The 18,978-nt window shown below is 48.7% G+C and overlaps 1 protein-coding gene and 2 non-coding genes across 4 annotated transcripts; 2 read left to right on the top strand and 1 right to left on the bottom strand.

The window, feature by feature from the left end:
* Positions 1-1,623: 1,623 nt before the first annotated feature.
* Positions 1,624-6,480, bottom strand: LOC146009888 (actin, cytoplasmic type 5-like). 2 transcript variants are annotated; one of them, XM_083150485.1, is made up of 6 exons: positions 6,330-6,480; positions 3,944-4,081; positions 3,627-3,866; positions 2,840-3,278; positions 2,552-2,733; positions 1,624-2,449 (listed from the first exon to the last, which is right to left on the bottom strand). In XM_083150485.1, the coding sequence occupies exons 2-6, from the start codon at positions 4,067-4,069 to the stop codon at positions 2,306-2,308; spliced, it is 1,131 nt and encodes a 376-aa protein (XP_083006611.1). In that variant the 5' UTR covers positions 4,070-4,081; positions 6,330-6,480; the 3' UTR covers positions 1,624-2,305. The 2 variants fall into 2 exon arrangements, with proteins under 2 accessions (XP_083006611.1, XP_083006612.1); XM_083150486.1 differs by having other exon boundaries at positions 6,309-6,332.
* Positions 6,481-11,587: 5,107 nt separating this feature from the next.
* On the top strand, positions 11,588-11,658 carry TRNAG-CCC (transfer RNA glycine (anticodon CCC)). The gene has a single exon. It is a non-coding gene; the product is annotated as a tRNA-Gly (tRNA).
* Positions 11,659-12,466: 808 nt separating this feature from the next.
* On the top strand, positions 12,467-12,537 carry TRNAR-CCU (transfer RNA arginine (anticodon CCU)). The gene has a single exon. It is a non-coding gene; the product is annotated as a tRNA-Arg (tRNA).
* The last annotated feature ends 6,441 nt before the right edge of the window (positions 12,538-18,978 follow it).

The raw sequence follows: 18,978 nt of genomic DNA, 5'->3' as shown, positions 1-18,978 counted from the left end.
GGGAGTTGTATAGAAGGGGGAGGATGCAGAAGAGGGGAGAGTTGCATAGAAGGAGGGTGGCAGAAGAGGGGGGAGTTGTATAGAAGGGGAAGGATGCAGAAGGAGGGGAGAGTTGCAGAGTGGGGGGGAGGGAGGATGCAGAAGGAGGAGAGAGTTGCAGAGTGGGGGGGGGAAGGATGCAGAAGGAGGGAAGAGCTGCATTGGGCAGATGCAGGAGAATAAGATGCATAGAATTAACAGAAATATCAGTGATTTAACAATGAAAGCAGTACTAGGAGTTGGTGCGATTCCTCCCTATGGAGAGGGGAATGTACTGTGGTCACTCCCCAGTCAGCAGACACAGAATCCCTTACAATGAATTGTTCAGAAGCATGTTTACACTCTACCTCCTATTAATAGTCCAATGAGGAATTCTGTAGAACCAGTGGACAAGACATGTAACCCCCCATATGCTACCAGATGAGTGACTGCATGTACCACCTCCAACATGCAGTGTCCTGTACCCCTCACTGGCACTTGTGGTCAGGCAGAAGTATTTCTGGGGACTTCTACATAAGCCCATGTCCTCTCCCACTAACATGTAATTGCCATGTGTGTGCACCTTCCTAGGACATGTCCTTTTCTGGAAACATAATGGTGCCCATTGTATAAAGTGACCACCATCCACATGTTCTGCATCATTGTAATATATGGTTACAAACCTGCTACCCGACTCCTTACCTCACTATTTCCAGCAGCACTCGTACATCATTACCTGACCAAGTGTACGGGCATTCCAGCAGTGGCACCGCGTACTCCATGCCAGCCACATCACTAACCTAGCAGGGGACTCGCTGCCACAAGCAGTCCAAGGATACTTCCAGCAGCTGGAGCTGTGCAGTACTGTAGAGCACAGAGTCTTCCCAGGTGCACCTTATATTACCGTGAGCTGGCCAAGAGCTAGGGGCAGGTACTTACCAGCCTTAGGACAGACCAGGCAAAACATGCCAAGGCTGGACACAGGAGACCGTTGTGTAGGAGCACAGGCCATGCAAGATTGCTAACTAGTGATTCTTTCCAACCATGTGGTAACCCGATAGTGTGGAACCAGCCACTTGCTCCTAAACCCCAGCCAGTCGTTCAGGTAAGTCTATAAAGTCTGGCCAAACGGCCTCACCCATTTTTCTGGTGTTTGGGAGCAAGTGCCCAGAGGTTACTGAATTACCCACCTTACCAGGTTCTGAGCAGTCTTTGGAAGACCAAACAAAGTCACCACATGTTCAGAATGATCCTCAAGGCTTTGACACATTGCCTGGGTACTGGTCTGTGGCTCATGTAGAGATGATGGCAAAGTTTTGTAAAATCTGCCATTACAGTCCATGCTTGGAGAATAGCCAAATTCTCAACGAGGTACTAATTACCTCACCCGTTACATATTCTTACACCCTGGACTGTAATAGCAGAGTCTGGGAATCCCTGGAACAAGGTATTGGTGGGGGCGTAATAGCATTGTTACAAGACCACATAATAAGTAAGGGCATATGTACCACTGGTATTTGCTTAGCACTCACAATGTGAGACGACCACCCATGCAGAATGTTACGATACAGCTCTCCCCACCCTCCGCCCCGGGAAGAAGACAACTTTCTTTTTACACCAGCGCTTTATTTGTTACACAAAGTGTTTCTGGGAAGTTACAACCTTGGGGCGGTTTACATGCGAGAACATTAATGCAACATACAAAGAAAAATAAATTAAAAAAAAAATGACAAATTAATCTGGACAAGAGTTCTACAGGTTTGTAACCTCAGACCTACGCGGAATGTCAGGATTGGGAAGAAAAAAAGCCTGGCTGTGAGGCCTGCTTAACAGGTTTTCTAGTCATGCTAGAAAAGGCCTTCAAGAATTTAAGCCAGACACAAAACTCTGGAATATTAAAGTGTTAAATTGATATTGGAAAGCCTAAACCTCAGATACCCCATAGACACATCTCCAACCACAACTCTTCCGAAGAACCACATCTGGCCGCCCAGAAGGAGGATCAGCCATGATACGGTCACCAAATTCCACCTTTCTACACAAGACTACAGACGGAAGCCAACCCGAGTTGGTGTCAGAGGTGTGTGCGGGGTATGACATGCATTACAAACATCCCAACAAGATGAGACTTGACGTCTCACATTCCAGGGTGAAAGCTCCTTCAGAAGTTGGCTCTATTGTGGATTCTGAGGTTAGCTTAAACGGGTTACATAGCTGCCGAGGCAAAAAAATTAACGCTCTAAAAGAACTCAGGCAGCAAAACGCCAGGCATCGACCAGCAGTCCACTTAGAAACACTTGCGGTGAACAATGGATGGGCCGGACTCGTCATACTCCTGTTTGCTGATCCACATCTGCTGGAAGGTGGAGAGGGAGGCCAGGATGGAGCCACCGATCCAGACGGAATACTTGCGCTCAGGTGGAGCAATGATCTGGAGAGAAGTATCAGTTAGTGGACAGAACGTTACCAGCCATGAACCCCTGCCCTGCCATCACCTTACAACCCCTGTTACGCCACTCGGAGGACCCCTTACCTTTATTTTCATTGTGCTAGGGGCGAGGGCAGAGATTTCCTTCTGCATTCGGTCAGCAATGCCTGGATACATTGTGGAACCACCGGAAAGGACAGTGTTGGCATACAGATCCTTACGGATATCTACGTCACACTTCATGATGGAGTTGAAGGTGGTTTCATGAATTCCGCAGGACTCCATTCCTATAGAATGGGATACAAGATTAATGTGAGCGCTAGTCTCCTGTATGTTTTTTTTCCCCACCCACATTCATTATTCAACCCCTAGATGACCAGAGCAGTTACATACCCAAGAAGGAAGGCTGGAAGAGGGCCTCTGGTGACCGGAACCTCTCGTTTCCAATGGTGATGACCTGACCGTCAGGCAATTCGTAGCTCTTCTCCAGAGAGGAAGAGGAAGCGGCTGTGGCCATCTCCTGCTCGAAGTCCAAAGCTACGTAGCAGAGCTTCTCCTTGACGTCACGCACAATTTCCCTCTCGGCGGTGGTGGTGAAGCTGTAGCCCCTCTCGGTCAGGATCTTCATGAGGTAGTCTGTCAGGTCACGGCCAGCCAAGTCCAGACGGAGAATGGCGTGAGGCAGGGCATAACCTTCATAGATTGGCACGGTATGGGTCACACCATCACCAGAATCCATCACAATACCAGTGGTACGACCAGAGGCATAGAGAGACAGCACGGCCTGGATTGCAACATACATGGCTGGGGTATTGAAGGTCTCAAACATGATCTGCGGTGGGAGGAGAGAGATTTACTTTAACGAGTGCGCTAGACAGGCACACCCAGAAACTATGCACCACACAGGTACAAAAAAAAAACAAAGAAACCTAAGGCTTCGAGGGAAAAGCCAGGAGAGTCCTGAAACAGATGGCCACCAAACATTAATTGTTAGCCACCAAGGGTAGATGTTTGATGACAAAAGCTATCCCACCCGATGTTGACTCCTTTCACCTTGACTACAATGTAACCCAAAAAGCCCGTTATACATCAGGGATGACCATATGTGGTCACCAACAATGGTGACCAGATTAACCCACTGACAGCCAACATGTTGAGTCTTCATGCAGGAGGAGCATACCTGTGTCATCTTTTCTCTGTTAGCCTTGGGGTTCAGAGGTGCTTCTGTGAGCAGGACTGGGTGCTCCTCGGGGGCCACACGCAGCTCATTGTAGAAGGTGTGATGCCAGATCTTCTCCATATCATCCCAGTTGGTGACAATGCCATGCTCGATGGGGTATTTTAGGGTCAGGATACCTCTCTTGCTCTGAGCCTCGTCACCTACGTAGCTGTCCTTCTGGCCCATGCCAACCATGACACCCTAATACAAGGAGGAGAACACATTAGACACAAGCTTTCATTGATTAATAGAGACTATAAGTGAGGTCTAGTACAAACCTGATGTCTCGGGCGTCCAACAATTGAAGGGAAGACGGCGCGAGGAGCATCGTCCCCAGCAAAGCCGGCTTTGCACATTCCGGAGCCATTGTCCACGACGAGCGCTGCAATCTCTTCATCAGCCATTTTGTTCTGTCACTGGTAATGGAGGGCAATAAATGAGAAGTGTTAGTACTGCGCACGCAATAAGCTTATCACCTGGTGCTGCACACATGCGAGTCTCCCACCAATCCACGCCTAGTTCTGCTGACCAGAGGCTAGAAATTACCCTCAATCATCCCCTAACCAGGCATGTCCAAACTGTGGCCCTCCAGCTGTTGTGAAACTGCACATCCCAGAAGGCCTTGCCACAGTTTTGACATTAGGACATGCTAAAACTATGGCAAGGCATGCTGGGATGTGTAGTTCCACAACAGCTGGAGGGCCGCAGGTTGGACATGCCTGCCTCATAGCAAAACTGGATAGGCATGATGGGACTTGTAGTTTCAGAACAGCTGGAGGGCCATAGTTTGCTTAGGGCATGCATATCTAATCGCCAGCTCCGTGATCAGATACAGCAAGAGCCATTCTAACCACACCACCCAAGGACAGTGAGCCAGCGGCACAGTATTACCGCCATCACTAAGGGAATGCACAGTATCGACACCATACTAGGAGGGTGCACAGTAAACATGCAATGCCAGGAGAGATGCAATCAAGCAGGATTACACAGTATCACCACTATACCAGAAGGGGTGGTGTATGGCACAGCAGGATTGCACAGTATCACTGCTATACCAGTGAGGGATGGTATATAGCACAGTTACTACTATACCAGTAGGGAGGATGGTGTATAGCACAGCAGGATCGCACAGTATCACTGCTATACTAGGGAGGGGTGATGGTTGCACATTATCCCCACTATACCAGTAGGGAGGATGGTATATAGTACAGCAGGGTTGCACAGTATCCCACTATACCAGTAGGGAGGATGGTGTATAGCCCAGCAGGGTTACACAGTATCCCGCTATACCAGGAGGGAGGATGGTGTATAGCACAGCAGGATTGCACAGTAGCCCACTATACCAGTAGGGAGGATGGTGTATAGCCCAGCAGGGTTGCACAGTATCCCACTATACCACTAGGGAGGATGGTGTATAGCCCAGCAGGGTTGCACAGTATCCCACTATACCAGTAGGGAGGATGGTGTATAGCCCAGCAGGGTTACACAGTATCCCACTATACCAGTAGGGAGGATGGTGTATAGCCCAGCAGGGTTGCACAGTATCCCACTATACCAGTAGGGAGGATGGTGTATAGCCCAGCAGGGTTACACAGTATCCCACTATACCAGTAGGGAGGATGGTGTATAGCCCAGCAGGGTTGCACAGTATCCCACTATACCAGTAGGGAGGATGGTGTATAGCCCAGCAGGGTTGCACAATATCCCACTATACCAGTAGGGAGGATGGTGTATAGCCCAGCAGGGTTGCACAGTATCCCGCTATACCAGTAGGGAGGATGGTGTATAGCCCAGCAGGGTTGCACAGTATCCCACTATACCAGTAGGGAGGATGGTGTATAGCCCAGCAGGGTTGCACAGTATCCCACTATACCAGTAGGGAGGATGGTGTATAGCCCAGCAGGGTTGCACAGTATCCCACTATACCAGTAGGGAGGATGGTGTATAGCCCAGCAGGGTTGCACAGTATCCCACTATACCAGTAGGGAGGATGGTGTATAGCCCAGCAGGGTTGCACAGTATCCCACTATACCAGTAGGGAGGATGGTGTATAGCCCAGCAGGGTTGCACAGTATCCCACTATACCAGTAGGGAGGATGGTGTATAGCCCAGCAGGGTTGCTGTAACAGAAAAGAGGAACAGAATGTAGCCCAGCAGTATTGCACAAGGAGAGGGAGGGAGAGGTCACGCCCTAACACAGCAGGGGGAACATAAAACTTCCATACGAGGAATGTGGGTATTCCTGATATGGAATGTGCTCAGCAGGATCCACCACTGCCACATCCGGGGGCGCAGTATCACCGCCAGACCAGGCAGGAGGATTGCACAACGGCACTGCCATATTTGGGCCTAGCACAGCAGGAGGGCGCAGCGCCACTGCCACATCCGGGGCGTTAGCAGCAATGAGGGTGCAGTCAGTGCCGCTGCCATAGCAGGGGGGATGGGGCCTAGTAACACCGCCACACCGGGGGAGGGAGGGGAGGACTGGGCCGCAATCACAGCCGCACAGTGAGAGGGAGGGAGGGCCGGGGCCTAGCAGAGCAGGATGCGGGCGCAGCACCACCGGGCGGGGCCGGGGCCTAGCACAGGGGCAGCGCGCAGTACCCCCCGCCGCAGTGCGGGTACCGGGGGCGGGTGAAATACCGGGGTGGGGGAGCCGCTTGCCTGGTAGCCGGGTAGGATCAGGTCGGGAAGATGCCGCTGCTGCAGACGCCGGATGAATGAGACCCCTCCTCCGCCCAGGGCGCGGTTATATAGGGCTCCCTGCGTGTGACGTCACCACGTACGCCCGGGCTCCTGGGGCGGCACTACAACTCCCGGCATTACTCGCCGCCCGACAGAGACTGAGCATGCATTACCCCGCAGCCGCAGGGCGCGCCGGGAGATGTAGTCCCGCCCTCAGTGCTATTGTAGGGATAGACATAGGAAACGCCGCCATCGAATAACGGCTGGGCGGAGTTCCGCCATCGAATCTATCGATGTGATGGTAACTTACCATCGATGAAAAGCATCCTGATCCTGTACACAAAAGATTCATATTCTATAGCAGGGTATATGCATTCATTTATCATGCATTTATGTCCATCTGATGGCACCAGCAGGGGTCGACTGAAATCGCAGCCATTCCTGCGCCGCCATGTCAGGTAGACGGGATGTCACAGGTTTTACCTCAGCTTCACCGCTTTTATCACTAAAATCTTCACGATCCGGCGGCCGTCATTCTGTCCCGCTGAGTATGTCGTCAGCCGACCTCCGGACGCTTTGCGTTTACGATCCATACGCTTCTTCTGGCGCTATTTCCGCACGGTACAATCAATGATTTAAATCGCACAGCGCACATGTGCATGCACAGTCCATCAACCATCGGAACGTAGACCGCCATAGTGTTGGTTTGGCACTCCTGTTCATGTAATACGCACATGCCGGGCGGCCTTCCCGATACATCACGCCCGGCCAATGCGGCACTCCCGGGTTCCAGAATAACACAAGGAGGCGGCGCTCCGCGGACACACAATCACACACAATCAATCACACACAATCACACACAATCACACACAATCATACACAATCACACACAATCACACACAATCATACACAATCACACACAATCATACACAATAACACACAATCATACACAATCACACACAATCATACACAATCACACACAATCATACACAATCACACACAATCATACACAATCACACACAATCACACACAATCATGCACAATCACACACAATCATACACAATCATACACAATCATAAATAACGGCACCTAGAGTCCTGTTGGAGAAAGTGCGCTATATAAATTTACTTACTTACATAGGGCGACCATAGGCGAATCTAGAATTATGGTAATGGGTGGTCCCAGATCTAGACATAAAAGTAGGGGGTCCTTTGCGCGGCGTAGCCGCGCGTCAAAAAAAAGGGTGTGGCCTCATGGGAAGGAGGCGTGGCATCACAAAAAGGGGTGTGGTATTACACTTTAGACCAGTGATTTTCAACCTTTTTACCTTTCAGCACACTAAATAAGATTTTAAAATTGCCAAGGCACACCATGAGATCCCCACAGGGCAAAACACATTCCCCTTAAAGGAAAAAAAAGCAAACCTATTGGCCCCCATATAAAAAACAATCACACTGGTCCCCACAGGTAACAAAAATAAAATACATTGGCCCTTTACATGAATAAAGAGACCAGCAAATAACAGTTGAACTGGTGGTGGCTATAAACTAGTTTGGGCATCTCCAGATCTGGGGGCACACTTGAGAACAGCTCAAGGCACACTAGTGTGCCACGGCACAGTGGTTGATAAAACACTGCTTTAGACCATACACAGTAATGCCCATTTCACATTTTAGCAAACTCCGTAATACCCATTACACATAAAGCTAAACGCCGTAATGCCAATTACACATAAGGCCACACACCATAATGCCCATTACACATTGTGCCACACATCATGATGCCCATTACATACTATATAACAAACCGTAATGCCCATTACATATTTGCCACATAAGTGCTGCTTACCTACGTGCTCCTTGCTAGGGGGTTCTTGCTTGATGGCACCATAGTACCCATTACACATGATGCCGCACACCATAGTACCCATTACACATGATGCTGCACACCATAGTACCCATTAAACATGATGCCGCACACCATAGTACCCATTACACATGATGCTACACACATAATGTCCCTTACACATGATGCTGCACACATAATGCCCCTTACACATGATGCTGCACACATAATGCTCCTTACACATGATGCTGCACACCGTCATGCCCCTTACACATTAAGCCACACATTATGCGTAATGCCCCCACATACCGCCACTTGTAGCGTCCCTTAAGCAATGCCCCCAAAAATTTTTATATGAGCCTTCGCTGCTGCTGCTGCTGGGAGATATGGAGAGCTGCTGCATCTATGGGGAGAGGAGCAGAGCGCAGCGCAGAGCACGCTCCCACTCCCCTCCTAGTGTCCCCTCTTGCCGAGTGGACATTTGAAATATTGTGCGCGCTGTTGTTGTACGTGACGTCGGGGGAGCACGCTGGGCGCCGGCACCACATGATTAAGGGGGGGGCGGGCTGAGGAGAAAGCGGGGAGAAGAATTGGAGTGGAAGCTGCAGGGGTGACAGTCATTGACCGCTGGGCAGAGAGCAGGGGGCTGCCCGGCTGTATTCAGAGCACTGCAGGTCACGGCTGTTTGAAATAATACCCCTTTCACAACACAAAATGCAGGAATTTACCCGGGAATATGGTCCCAGGATCATGCAGGGACATTCCCAGGCTGACCCCTTATACACCAGCCTAGTCCCTGCATTTTCTGGTGTGAGGGGGAGAGACAACCACTCCCCTCTCCCTACCCCCCTTTAACAACCAGCTCTATCTTCGGAACCAAATGACCCAATTACATGAGACCAGTAACATATTGAAGAACTTTTGAGTTGGCTTCGAATGATTTTGGTCCAGTGAAACTGGGCTGTTTGGTTCCAGAGAAATCTGCCCTCAAAGAACATAAACATGTCATGAAATTACATTTAAGAAATGAAAAAAAAAAAAACTGTTTAACCTCAATATCCCTGGAACCAATTAACCCATATGGATCCAGCCTGGTATCAGATAGAAGGCCCAGCGATTTGGGTTCGATTAAGATCAACCTCGAGCTTCAGTGATGCCGAAGTGGGAACTGGCAGCCGTTGAACTGGGTGGGGGTCGGAATTAGCGGGTCCCATGTTATCCTATAGGGAAAACGTTCCAGCTTTGCCTGGCAGTATCTCCGGTTCCCAGGGGGCTAGAGACACGGGGCTGGGCTTGTTGGAAAGCCCCATCTCTCAGCTACAAAATGGGCTAATGGGTGGTCCTGTGCACCCCCGGACCACCCCCTAGATTCGCCTATGAGGGCGACGTGCCGCTTCATGGCTCCCCATTAGTTTCTAACCCTATTTCTCCCTGTAACTTAACCCTAACCCCCCCCCCCCCCACACAATTTTAGTGTCTAACCCTAACTTCCCCCTAGCGCCTAAACCTAATCCTCTCCCCAGCTAATGCTGAGACATAGGTGCTGAGCATTCTGTATGTGTTCTTAACACCTACTACTAACACACTATAACACCGACTAACACACTATAACACATACTAACACACTATAACACCTACTACTAACACACTATAACACCTACTACTAACACACTATAACACATACTAAACACACTATAACACCTACTAACACACTATAACACTTACTAACGCACTATAACACCTACTTATGCACTAACACACTATAACACCTACTAACGCACTATAACACCTACTAACACACTATAACACCTACTAACACACTATAACACTTACTAACGCACTATAACACCTACTTATGCACTAACACACTATAACACCTACTAACGCACTATAACACCTACTAACACACTATAACACCTACTAACACACTATAACACTTACTAACACACTATAACACCTACTAACACACTATAACACGTACTAACACACTATAGCACCTACTAACACACTATAACACCTACTAACACACTATACCACTTACTAACACACTATAACACCTACTAACACACTATAACACTTACTAACACACTATAACACCTACTAACACTATAACACCTACTAACACACTATAACACCAACTAACACACTATAACACCGACTAACACACTATAACACCGACTAACACACTATAACACCTACTAACACACTATAACACCGACTAACACACTATAACACCGACTAACACACTATAACACCGACTAACACACTATAACACCTACTAACAAACTATAACACCGACTAACACACTATAACACGTACTAACACACTATAGCACCTACTAACACACTATAACACCTACTAACACACTATACCACTTACTAACACACTATAACACCTACTAACACACTATAACACTTACTAACACACTATAACACCTACTAACACTATAACACCTACTAACACACTATAACACCAACTAACACACTATAACACCGACTAACACACTATAACACCGACTAACACACTATAACACCGACTAACACACTATAACACCAACTAACACACTATAACACCTACTAACACACTATAACACCGACTAACACACTATAACACGTACTAACACACTATAGCACCTACTAACACACTATAACACCTACTAACACACTATAACACCTACTAACACTATAACACCGACTAACACACTATAACACCAACTAACACACTATAACACGTACTAACACACTATAGCACCTACTAACACACTATAACACCTACTAACACACTATACCACTTACTAACACACTATAACACCTACTAACACACTATAACACTTACTAACACACTATAACACCTACTAACACTATAACACCTACTAACACACTATAACACCAACTAACACACTATAACACCGACTAACACACTATAACACCAACTAACACACTATAACACCGACTAACACATTTAGCACATTTATCAAGATCGCATTTACAATGCGATCTGAGCGGAATATTACCGCCCAGAATCGCATTGTGAAATCCGATCATATCACCAGAATGTATTACCTGTTGTGCACAGGGACAGGGCTCCGTAAAGGAGCCCGTCCCTGCGATGCCTGGACCCGGAAGCCGGGGGGGTCTGCACATGCGCGGTTACGCACTGACCCCCCGCGACCTCGCTGACCGCACTGCCGCTCGGGCAGTGCGATGTGTAGCCATAGGCTACAATGGGCTATCGCCATATCAGAAATGTGATAGCCCAGGCGTGCGAAGCCGGGCTGCCCGATGTTGATACATCGGGCAGCTTCGCATCACCCATAGAAACCTATGGGGGATGCGGCCGGCGGCGCTGCAGGAGGGATCGCAGCAGGGATCAGAGATGTACGGCAGTCTAAAGCGCTAGTAGTGTAGGGGTATCATGCAAGATTCCCATTCTTGCGATCCGGGTTCGAGTCCCGGCTAGCGCAGAAAACATTTTTTATTTTTTATTTTATGCTTTCTTTTAAACTAATACAAAATGTGTTAGTCTAAAAAATATTTAATATTGAATGTATCTTACATGACCTGCAGATATTTTTACGCAGAGAATTTTTTGACAACTGTGGCAGTAACATTTGTTGTTAAAAGACAATGAAAATAAGCTACGCATACAATCTTCTAATATGAGTACAATGACAAGTCTTAATTAGTTTCAATAGCGTTGCAAAGTTGATAACATGACGTTCCCTGAAATTTTTGAATGTATCAGTTGAACAAAACAATATAGTTCATAATTTGGGAATTCTTGACTGAGGTGCAATTAGCACAATGGGGGTTATTTTGGTTCACTCTTTCTGACAAATTCCTTCTTAGATGGACAGAACCATGTGCACTGCAGGGGGGCATATGTAAAATGTCCAGAGATAATTCGATTTGGGTGAGTTATTTTGTTTCTGTGCATGGTAAATACTGACTGCTTTATTTCTACACTGCAATATAGATCTCACTTTTAAGTAAAACCCCACCCAGATCTAATTCTCTCTGCACAATTAACATCTGCCCCACCTGCAGTGCACATGGTTTTGTCCATCTAAGAAGGAATATGTCAGAAAGAGTGAACCAAAATAACCCCCAATGTTACATAAAGCAAAGAAATCTATGTTTTAATTAGAATAATCTATGCAGCAGTGCAGTTAGTACAATTCCGCTGGAAAAGGAAAGCCACATTGTGCAGTTTTGGCTAAATCTCATCAGTTGATTTGCATGTGTGTAGTATGTACTGGACGGCAGTCTAAAGCGCTAGTAGTGTAGGGGTATCATTCAAGATTCCTATTTTTGCGACCCGGGTTCGAGTCCCGGCTAGCACAGGAAATAGTTTTTATTTTTAGATTTTATGCTTTCTTTTAAACTGATACAAAATGTATTACATCGCAGTACAAATTTGTTATCAAAATGGGCAAAACCATGCTGCACTGCAGGTGGGGCAGATGTAACATGTGCAGAGAGAGTTAGATTTAGACTGTTACAGTTATAGATTAGTTTCCATCTATTCATGGTGGTAATAGAGAAGAAATGACTGCATCTGGAGTGGTTGCAGGGGCGTAGCGCCATTTTTTGCGCCCCCCCTGCTGGATAATTTCGGCGCCCCCCTCCCTAAATTTAGCGCTGCCTCCCTGTTCTTACCCTGCCTCCCCCGCCGTGTCTGTATTCCGCCGGGAGTCAGGACTGCATATCTACTAATCTGCGTTCCAGCGCCTGGCTCCTTGAGTCAAAATGGCAGCCTCCTTACAGCAGACCGTTTGTAAGGATGCTAGAGGAGGCCGTTGCTGCCTCCTCTAGCATCTTAAAAAAATGGTCGGCTCTAAGGAGGCAGCCATTTTGTGATGGACATTTGACTCATAAGGAGCCAGGCGCCGGGATGCAGATTAGTAGATATGCAGTCCCGACTCCCGGCGGAATACAGACACGGCGGGGGAGGCAGGGGCCGGGGCAAAGTAAGGAGAGGGGTGGAGGGCAGTGGCCGGTTCCAGCATCTGGCGCCCACGCAGCCCCCGCTCCCCCAAGCAGCAGCGGGGTCTGCCTTAAGCTACGCCACTGAGTGGTTGGATTTTCCACCTTGGTGGTGATTCTGATTGACTGGGCGAATATCGCAGCTTACAGAGCGTCAGAGAGGCCGCTCCACCGAACAACCCCCCCCCGCCTTCACCGATTCCCCTCGGTACCATGCGAGGTGATGTGTAACTAGGACAAATCCCCTCGCATGTCTCCGCAGCAGGAGAAATTATTCAATGGTTGCCGATCATCTAATGATTACTGCTGCCGTCGCAAATAAAAGTCAGCCTGAAATCACTTTTATTTGCGAGTGCCTGCCCAAAGATGGGGAAGGCGGCTGACGTCAGGCATCGGACCACCTGCGTAGGCATGGGAACGCCCAGTGTTTTCGTTAGGACTCCCATAAAATGCCGGGCGTTCCCATGGCGTCCGCCCCGCCCTTCGCAAACGGCTCGTGACTATGAAAGTCGCCGAGGCCATTCGCAAAAGGGAGCTGCACATTCGCATCAAAGACCGCGCACATGTGCAGAGCCCCAAACCTCGGAGCAGGGACAGATTCACAGTAATGCGAAGCGATCAGAAGGATCCTTCGTCATAGAACCTAGATAGTCCTCACCTAAGAGGTCGGAATGATTCTCCGTGGCTGCAGATATTTTTATAATGAAGAAAAAGTGTCCTGTGTTTGGGGGAACGCTTTATGATTTGTTAAAACTTAACATTTATAATTTATAATGCTATAAAATTGCGATAAACAGTCCCATACATACACAAGACACACATACATACATACATACATACATACATACTGTACACACACAATAGGACAAGCACTGACGAAGCAGGACTAGCGAAACAGCCGTGTGACACACATACATACATACATACATACACAGACAATAGGACAAGCTCTGACGAAGCAGGACTAGCGAAACAGCCGTGTGACACACATACATACATACATACATACATACATACACAGACAATAGGACAAGCTCTGACGAAGCAGGACTAGCGAAACAGCCGTGTGACACACATACATACATACATACATACACAGACAATAGGACAAGCTCTAACGAAGCAGGACTAGCGAAACAGCCGTGTGACACACATACATACATACATACATACATACTGTACACACACAATAGGACAAGCACTGACGAAGCAGGACTAGCGAAACGGCCGTGTGACACACATACATACATACATACATACACAGACAATAGGACAAGCTCTGACGAAGCAGGACTAGCGAAACAGCCGTGTGACACACATACATACATACTTACATACACAGACAATAGGACAAGCTCTAACGAAGCAGGACTAGCGAAACAGCCGTGTGACACACATACATACATACATACATACATACATACTGTACACACACAATAGGACAAGCACTGACGAAGCAGGACTAGCGAAACGGCCGTGTGACACACATACATACATACATACATACACAGACAATAGGACAAGCTCTGACGAAGCAGGACTAGCGAAACGGCCGTCTGACACAACGCATTTGGATTTAGACAGAATCTGAGCCACCTTCCGCAGGGCTAAGGCACACTACCGGGTACTTCTATATAACTTGTGTACCCGCCCCGTGTGGACCATGTCAGCAATCTTCCTCCAGGATAAAGGTAAGTTTAGACTTATCCACGAAGGGAGGAAAATAATTTGTTTTCCTCTTTGCAGCCGCATGCGGAGGGGGGACGTGTGTGTGCGGCGGGACAGCATTTACCTGTTTCCTAGTCAGCGAATATACACTGCCGAGCGAGCGGGGGTGAATCAGGCCCTTTCTTTACCTTTAGCCGCTGGTTGGTGCTCACCAAGCGATGTATTGCATGGACGGTCGGCGGATCGCCCCTATGCAGAACATGGTGCGCCTATTTATCAGGCATGGTCTGTGTTGCACAGCCGACGCCAAATATCTGTGATTGATGCCGTTCACAGATATATCGTTGGTACACACGGGCTGATAGTCCATCAATATATCGGTCATTGAATCACACAATGATACATCGGCCAGTGTGTATGCACCTTAAGAGTTAGCATACATTTTTCCGGTTGAGCTGAATTTTGGCTGGGGCTGATTCCTCGGTATATACTGTATCTATGTACTGGGGCTGTCTTCATAGTGTATTAAACGTCATACATTTTATCTAGTTTACATCAAATGTCGTAGAAAGGTGCTGTCTAGGTCGTCATTGACAAAAAGTTGACACATCATAAGTTAGACATCAGTTTTTCACAGTTTTTTTTGGTATGAATATCGACACCTGTCAACATGGACCCCCAGTTAGTGTATTGTGCACATCACCGTTCCCAATTGTAGTACACTTGGCATTAGGGTTTCATGAAAAAGGTCGACATGTGGTTTTCATTTTTTGGTGGGGGCTTCTTTGTTGACGTAAGTCGACATGGACACCATGTAATTGCACCATCACCTTGGCGTTCTTTATATTGCTCACTTCTTACCCGCGGGTCCGTATCCTGGCTGATGTCACTTCCTGTGACGCAGAGTTTGCCGCGGCCGGAAGTGGGTGATCCGGATGCCACCCCGGAGTGGCCTTGGGTGGTAAGTGTGTATGTATTGTGTCCACTCAATAGTTTGTATCCTGAAGAAGGGGAGCAGGTTCTCCACCGGGTAAGCCTTGAGTGACAGGTCCTTGGCGCTGGGACCATTACCAGGGGGGCACATGCCCAGCCCTTGGTGCCAGGATGCCTCTGAATCGGGGCAGATCTCTATGTACTGAGTATATCCCACAGGGGATCCAGGCTTTAGATCTACAGTATCAAGGACATTCAAAAGGTCAACATGACCAAAAGGTCGACTGTCAAAAAGGTCAACTTGAAAAAAGGTCAACATGAAAAAAGGTTGACAAGACTTTATTAAGGTCGACATGAGTTTTTCATGATTTTTTTTGTAAAAAACCAACGTGTTCATTCTAGACCAATATTAGGTTGACATACTCTGGGCTGACGACATGGCTTAGGTCGACAACTGAAATACGTCGACATGCCTAAGGTCGACATGGTTGGAAGGTTGACTCAAGCATTAGGTTGACATGGGTTTTTCACTTTTTTCTGTCTCGAATGTCGACATGGTTGACATGGATACAGTATTAATGTACCACGTCCCCTCGCTGCGCTCTGCGCACTCTTCTGTTCTCCTCCGCGCCCTAGCAGATGGTAGGGCATGGATTACCGCCTGTCGGCTAAAATAAAAAAGAAGTGAAAACCCCATGTCGACCTTTTGACTGTCGACCTAGCCATTGTCGACCAAATGCTTGTCTTGACCTACCAACCATGTCAACCATAGGCATGTCAACCTATTTCAGGCATCAACCTAAGCTGTGGGGTAGATGTACTAAGATGGGACTTCTGTATCACATGTGATGTTGCTATAACCAATCAGAATCTACTTCCTATTTATTTAGCACCTTCTCTAGAAGATCTGATTGGTTGTCCATAGCAACACCCCATGTTAGACCCTCTTGGATTGGCCGGGAGGTTCCCGGAAAGGTGGGCAATCCTCCCGGATTCTGCCTCACCCTTCGGATCTCCCCTGCAGCTGCCCGGCCGCATTGTGGAACTACCGCGTTTCGCGGCTATTCACCGGGGGTGGGGCTAAATATGCAAATAGCGCCATTTAACCCTGCCCCTCCGCGAGGCCCCGCAAATCGGAGGGATTTACAGTGCTGGGGGCGGGGCTTGATGACGTCCATATCAGGCCCCCACACGTGATACTGACAGAGTCGACTCCTCTCCAGACTTCTCCCGGAGAAGAGAATTTAAAAGTAGGCAAGTGTGATATAGAAGTCCCATCTTAGTACATTTCCCCCTGGAGATCTAGAGTAAGTAACCCTTGTACCCAAAGCACTGAAGAATATCTAGGAAGAGAGGCTGCGGCCTGCACCCCTAGCTGCTGGTCATGAGAGGTGCTACCTCACAGAGATGGGGAGGAACCCTACTGCTACTGGCCATAGAGCAGGTAGGACCTGGATGTTACATGGGGCTGGCTGGTAAATTTTAGCCTGGGGGGGGGGGGGGGCAAGTCGAGAGCACTAGCCCATAAGTAACAGCGCATTGTTAAATGCAGGTCTCCTGCAGCCAGCCTAATATATGATGCAGGGGGACTAGTGACACTACCCCCTGGCCTAGCACATTATTGTCATGTGGCTCCAGGTTAACTGAGATAATGAGAATTTGCGCAAGTGCAGAAGCTCCAATTGTGGCAGCCGAGGTTTTGTATGTATCAGCCCGGCTTGGTAGGAGAATGGCCACTGAGAGGGGTGCGGGACACGGCACACTGATAATGTGCTTGGCTTCCTGGTGTCCCAATCCGCCCCTGCCACAGGCTGCTCACCGGCATAAATGAAGAACAGGACACCACAGGCTGCTCTCCTGCATAAATAAATAAAAGGACACCATAGCCTACACTCCTGCATAAATAAAGAACAGGACAAATAACAGGACACTACAGGCTGCTCCCCCTGTATAATAATTACAGGACACCAAAGGCTGCTTCCCCCTGTATAATAATGCCATTATACAGGGGGAGCAGCCTGTGGGGCCATGGCATTATTATTATACAGGGGGAGCAGCCTGTGGGGCCATGGCATTATTATTATTATACAGGGGGAGCAGCCTGTGGTGTCATGGCATTACTTTTATTATATTATTAATAATGCCATGACACCACAGGCTGCTCCCCCTGCATAATAAAAGGAGGACACAACAGGCTGCTCCCCCTTAACACATTAAAAGGAGAACACCTCAGGAAACAGCAGAAATATGTTTGTTGTTATTTGTGAGTTTGATCCTCACTTGCTGTATGTTCCTCCGTCTGTGCTTCTGCGGCTCCCAGCTTCTCTACAATGCTTCCTGCGGCCACAGTCCCTGACTGCCCGTCCACTCCTCCGCTTGCCTGATTCTACTTCCTCCACAGACGCACGGGCGGGCGGTGTCATCGTCATGACGTCCACACCCAGCGTCTGTCATCGCCGGGCATCAGAGGGAACAGGCGGCTGGGCCCTCCTCCACGTAGCCCTGGAGGCCGGCGGCCATGTTCCTGTAGCCACGGCCATGTTTTAAAAGCCTACAGGAACATGGCTGACGACAGTGGAGGAGGAGGTAAGGCGGCCACGGCCCGCAGCACTCCTGTTACAGCGGCCTGGGGGGCACATGGCACACTGCCCCCCTGGCCCAGCCCACCCCTGGATGTTAATGTGGTGGACTCGCTGCCCTGGGGAAACCAGCTCTGGTGCCTAATGTCCTAGTACTGGTGGACTCACTGCCCTGGGGAAACCAGCCTTGGTACCTAATGTCCTAGGACTGGTGGACTCGCTGCCCTGGGGAAACCAGCCCTGGTGCCTAATGTCCTAGGACTGGTGGACTTGCTGCCTTAGGGAAACCAGCCCTGGTGCCTAATGTCCTAGGACTGGTGGACTCGCAGCCCTGGGGAAACCAGCCCTGGTGCCTAATGTCCTAGGACTGGTGGACTCGCAGCCCTGGGGAAACCAGCCCTGGTGCCTAATGTCCTAGGACTGGTGGACTCGTTGCCCTGCGGAAACCAGCCCTGGTGCCTAATGTCCTAGGACTGGTGGACTCGCAGCCCTGGGGAAACCAGCCCTGGTGCCTAATGTCCTAGGACTGGTGGACTCGTTGCCCTGGGGAAACCAGCCCTGGTGCCTAATGTCCTAGGACTGGTGGACTCCCTGCCCTGGGGAAACCAGCTCTGGTGC

This window comes from Crinia signifera, chromosome 6 (genome assembly GCF_055691185.1).
Source record: "Crinia signifera chromosome 6, ASM5569118v1, whole genome shotgun sequence".
Lineage (NCBI taxonomy): Eukaryota > Metazoa > Chordata > Amphibia > Anura > Myobatrachidae > Crinia > Crinia signifera.
The sequence above is the reverse complement of the archived record's forward strand: the minus strand, read 5'-3'. Positions and strand labels throughout refer to the sequence as shown.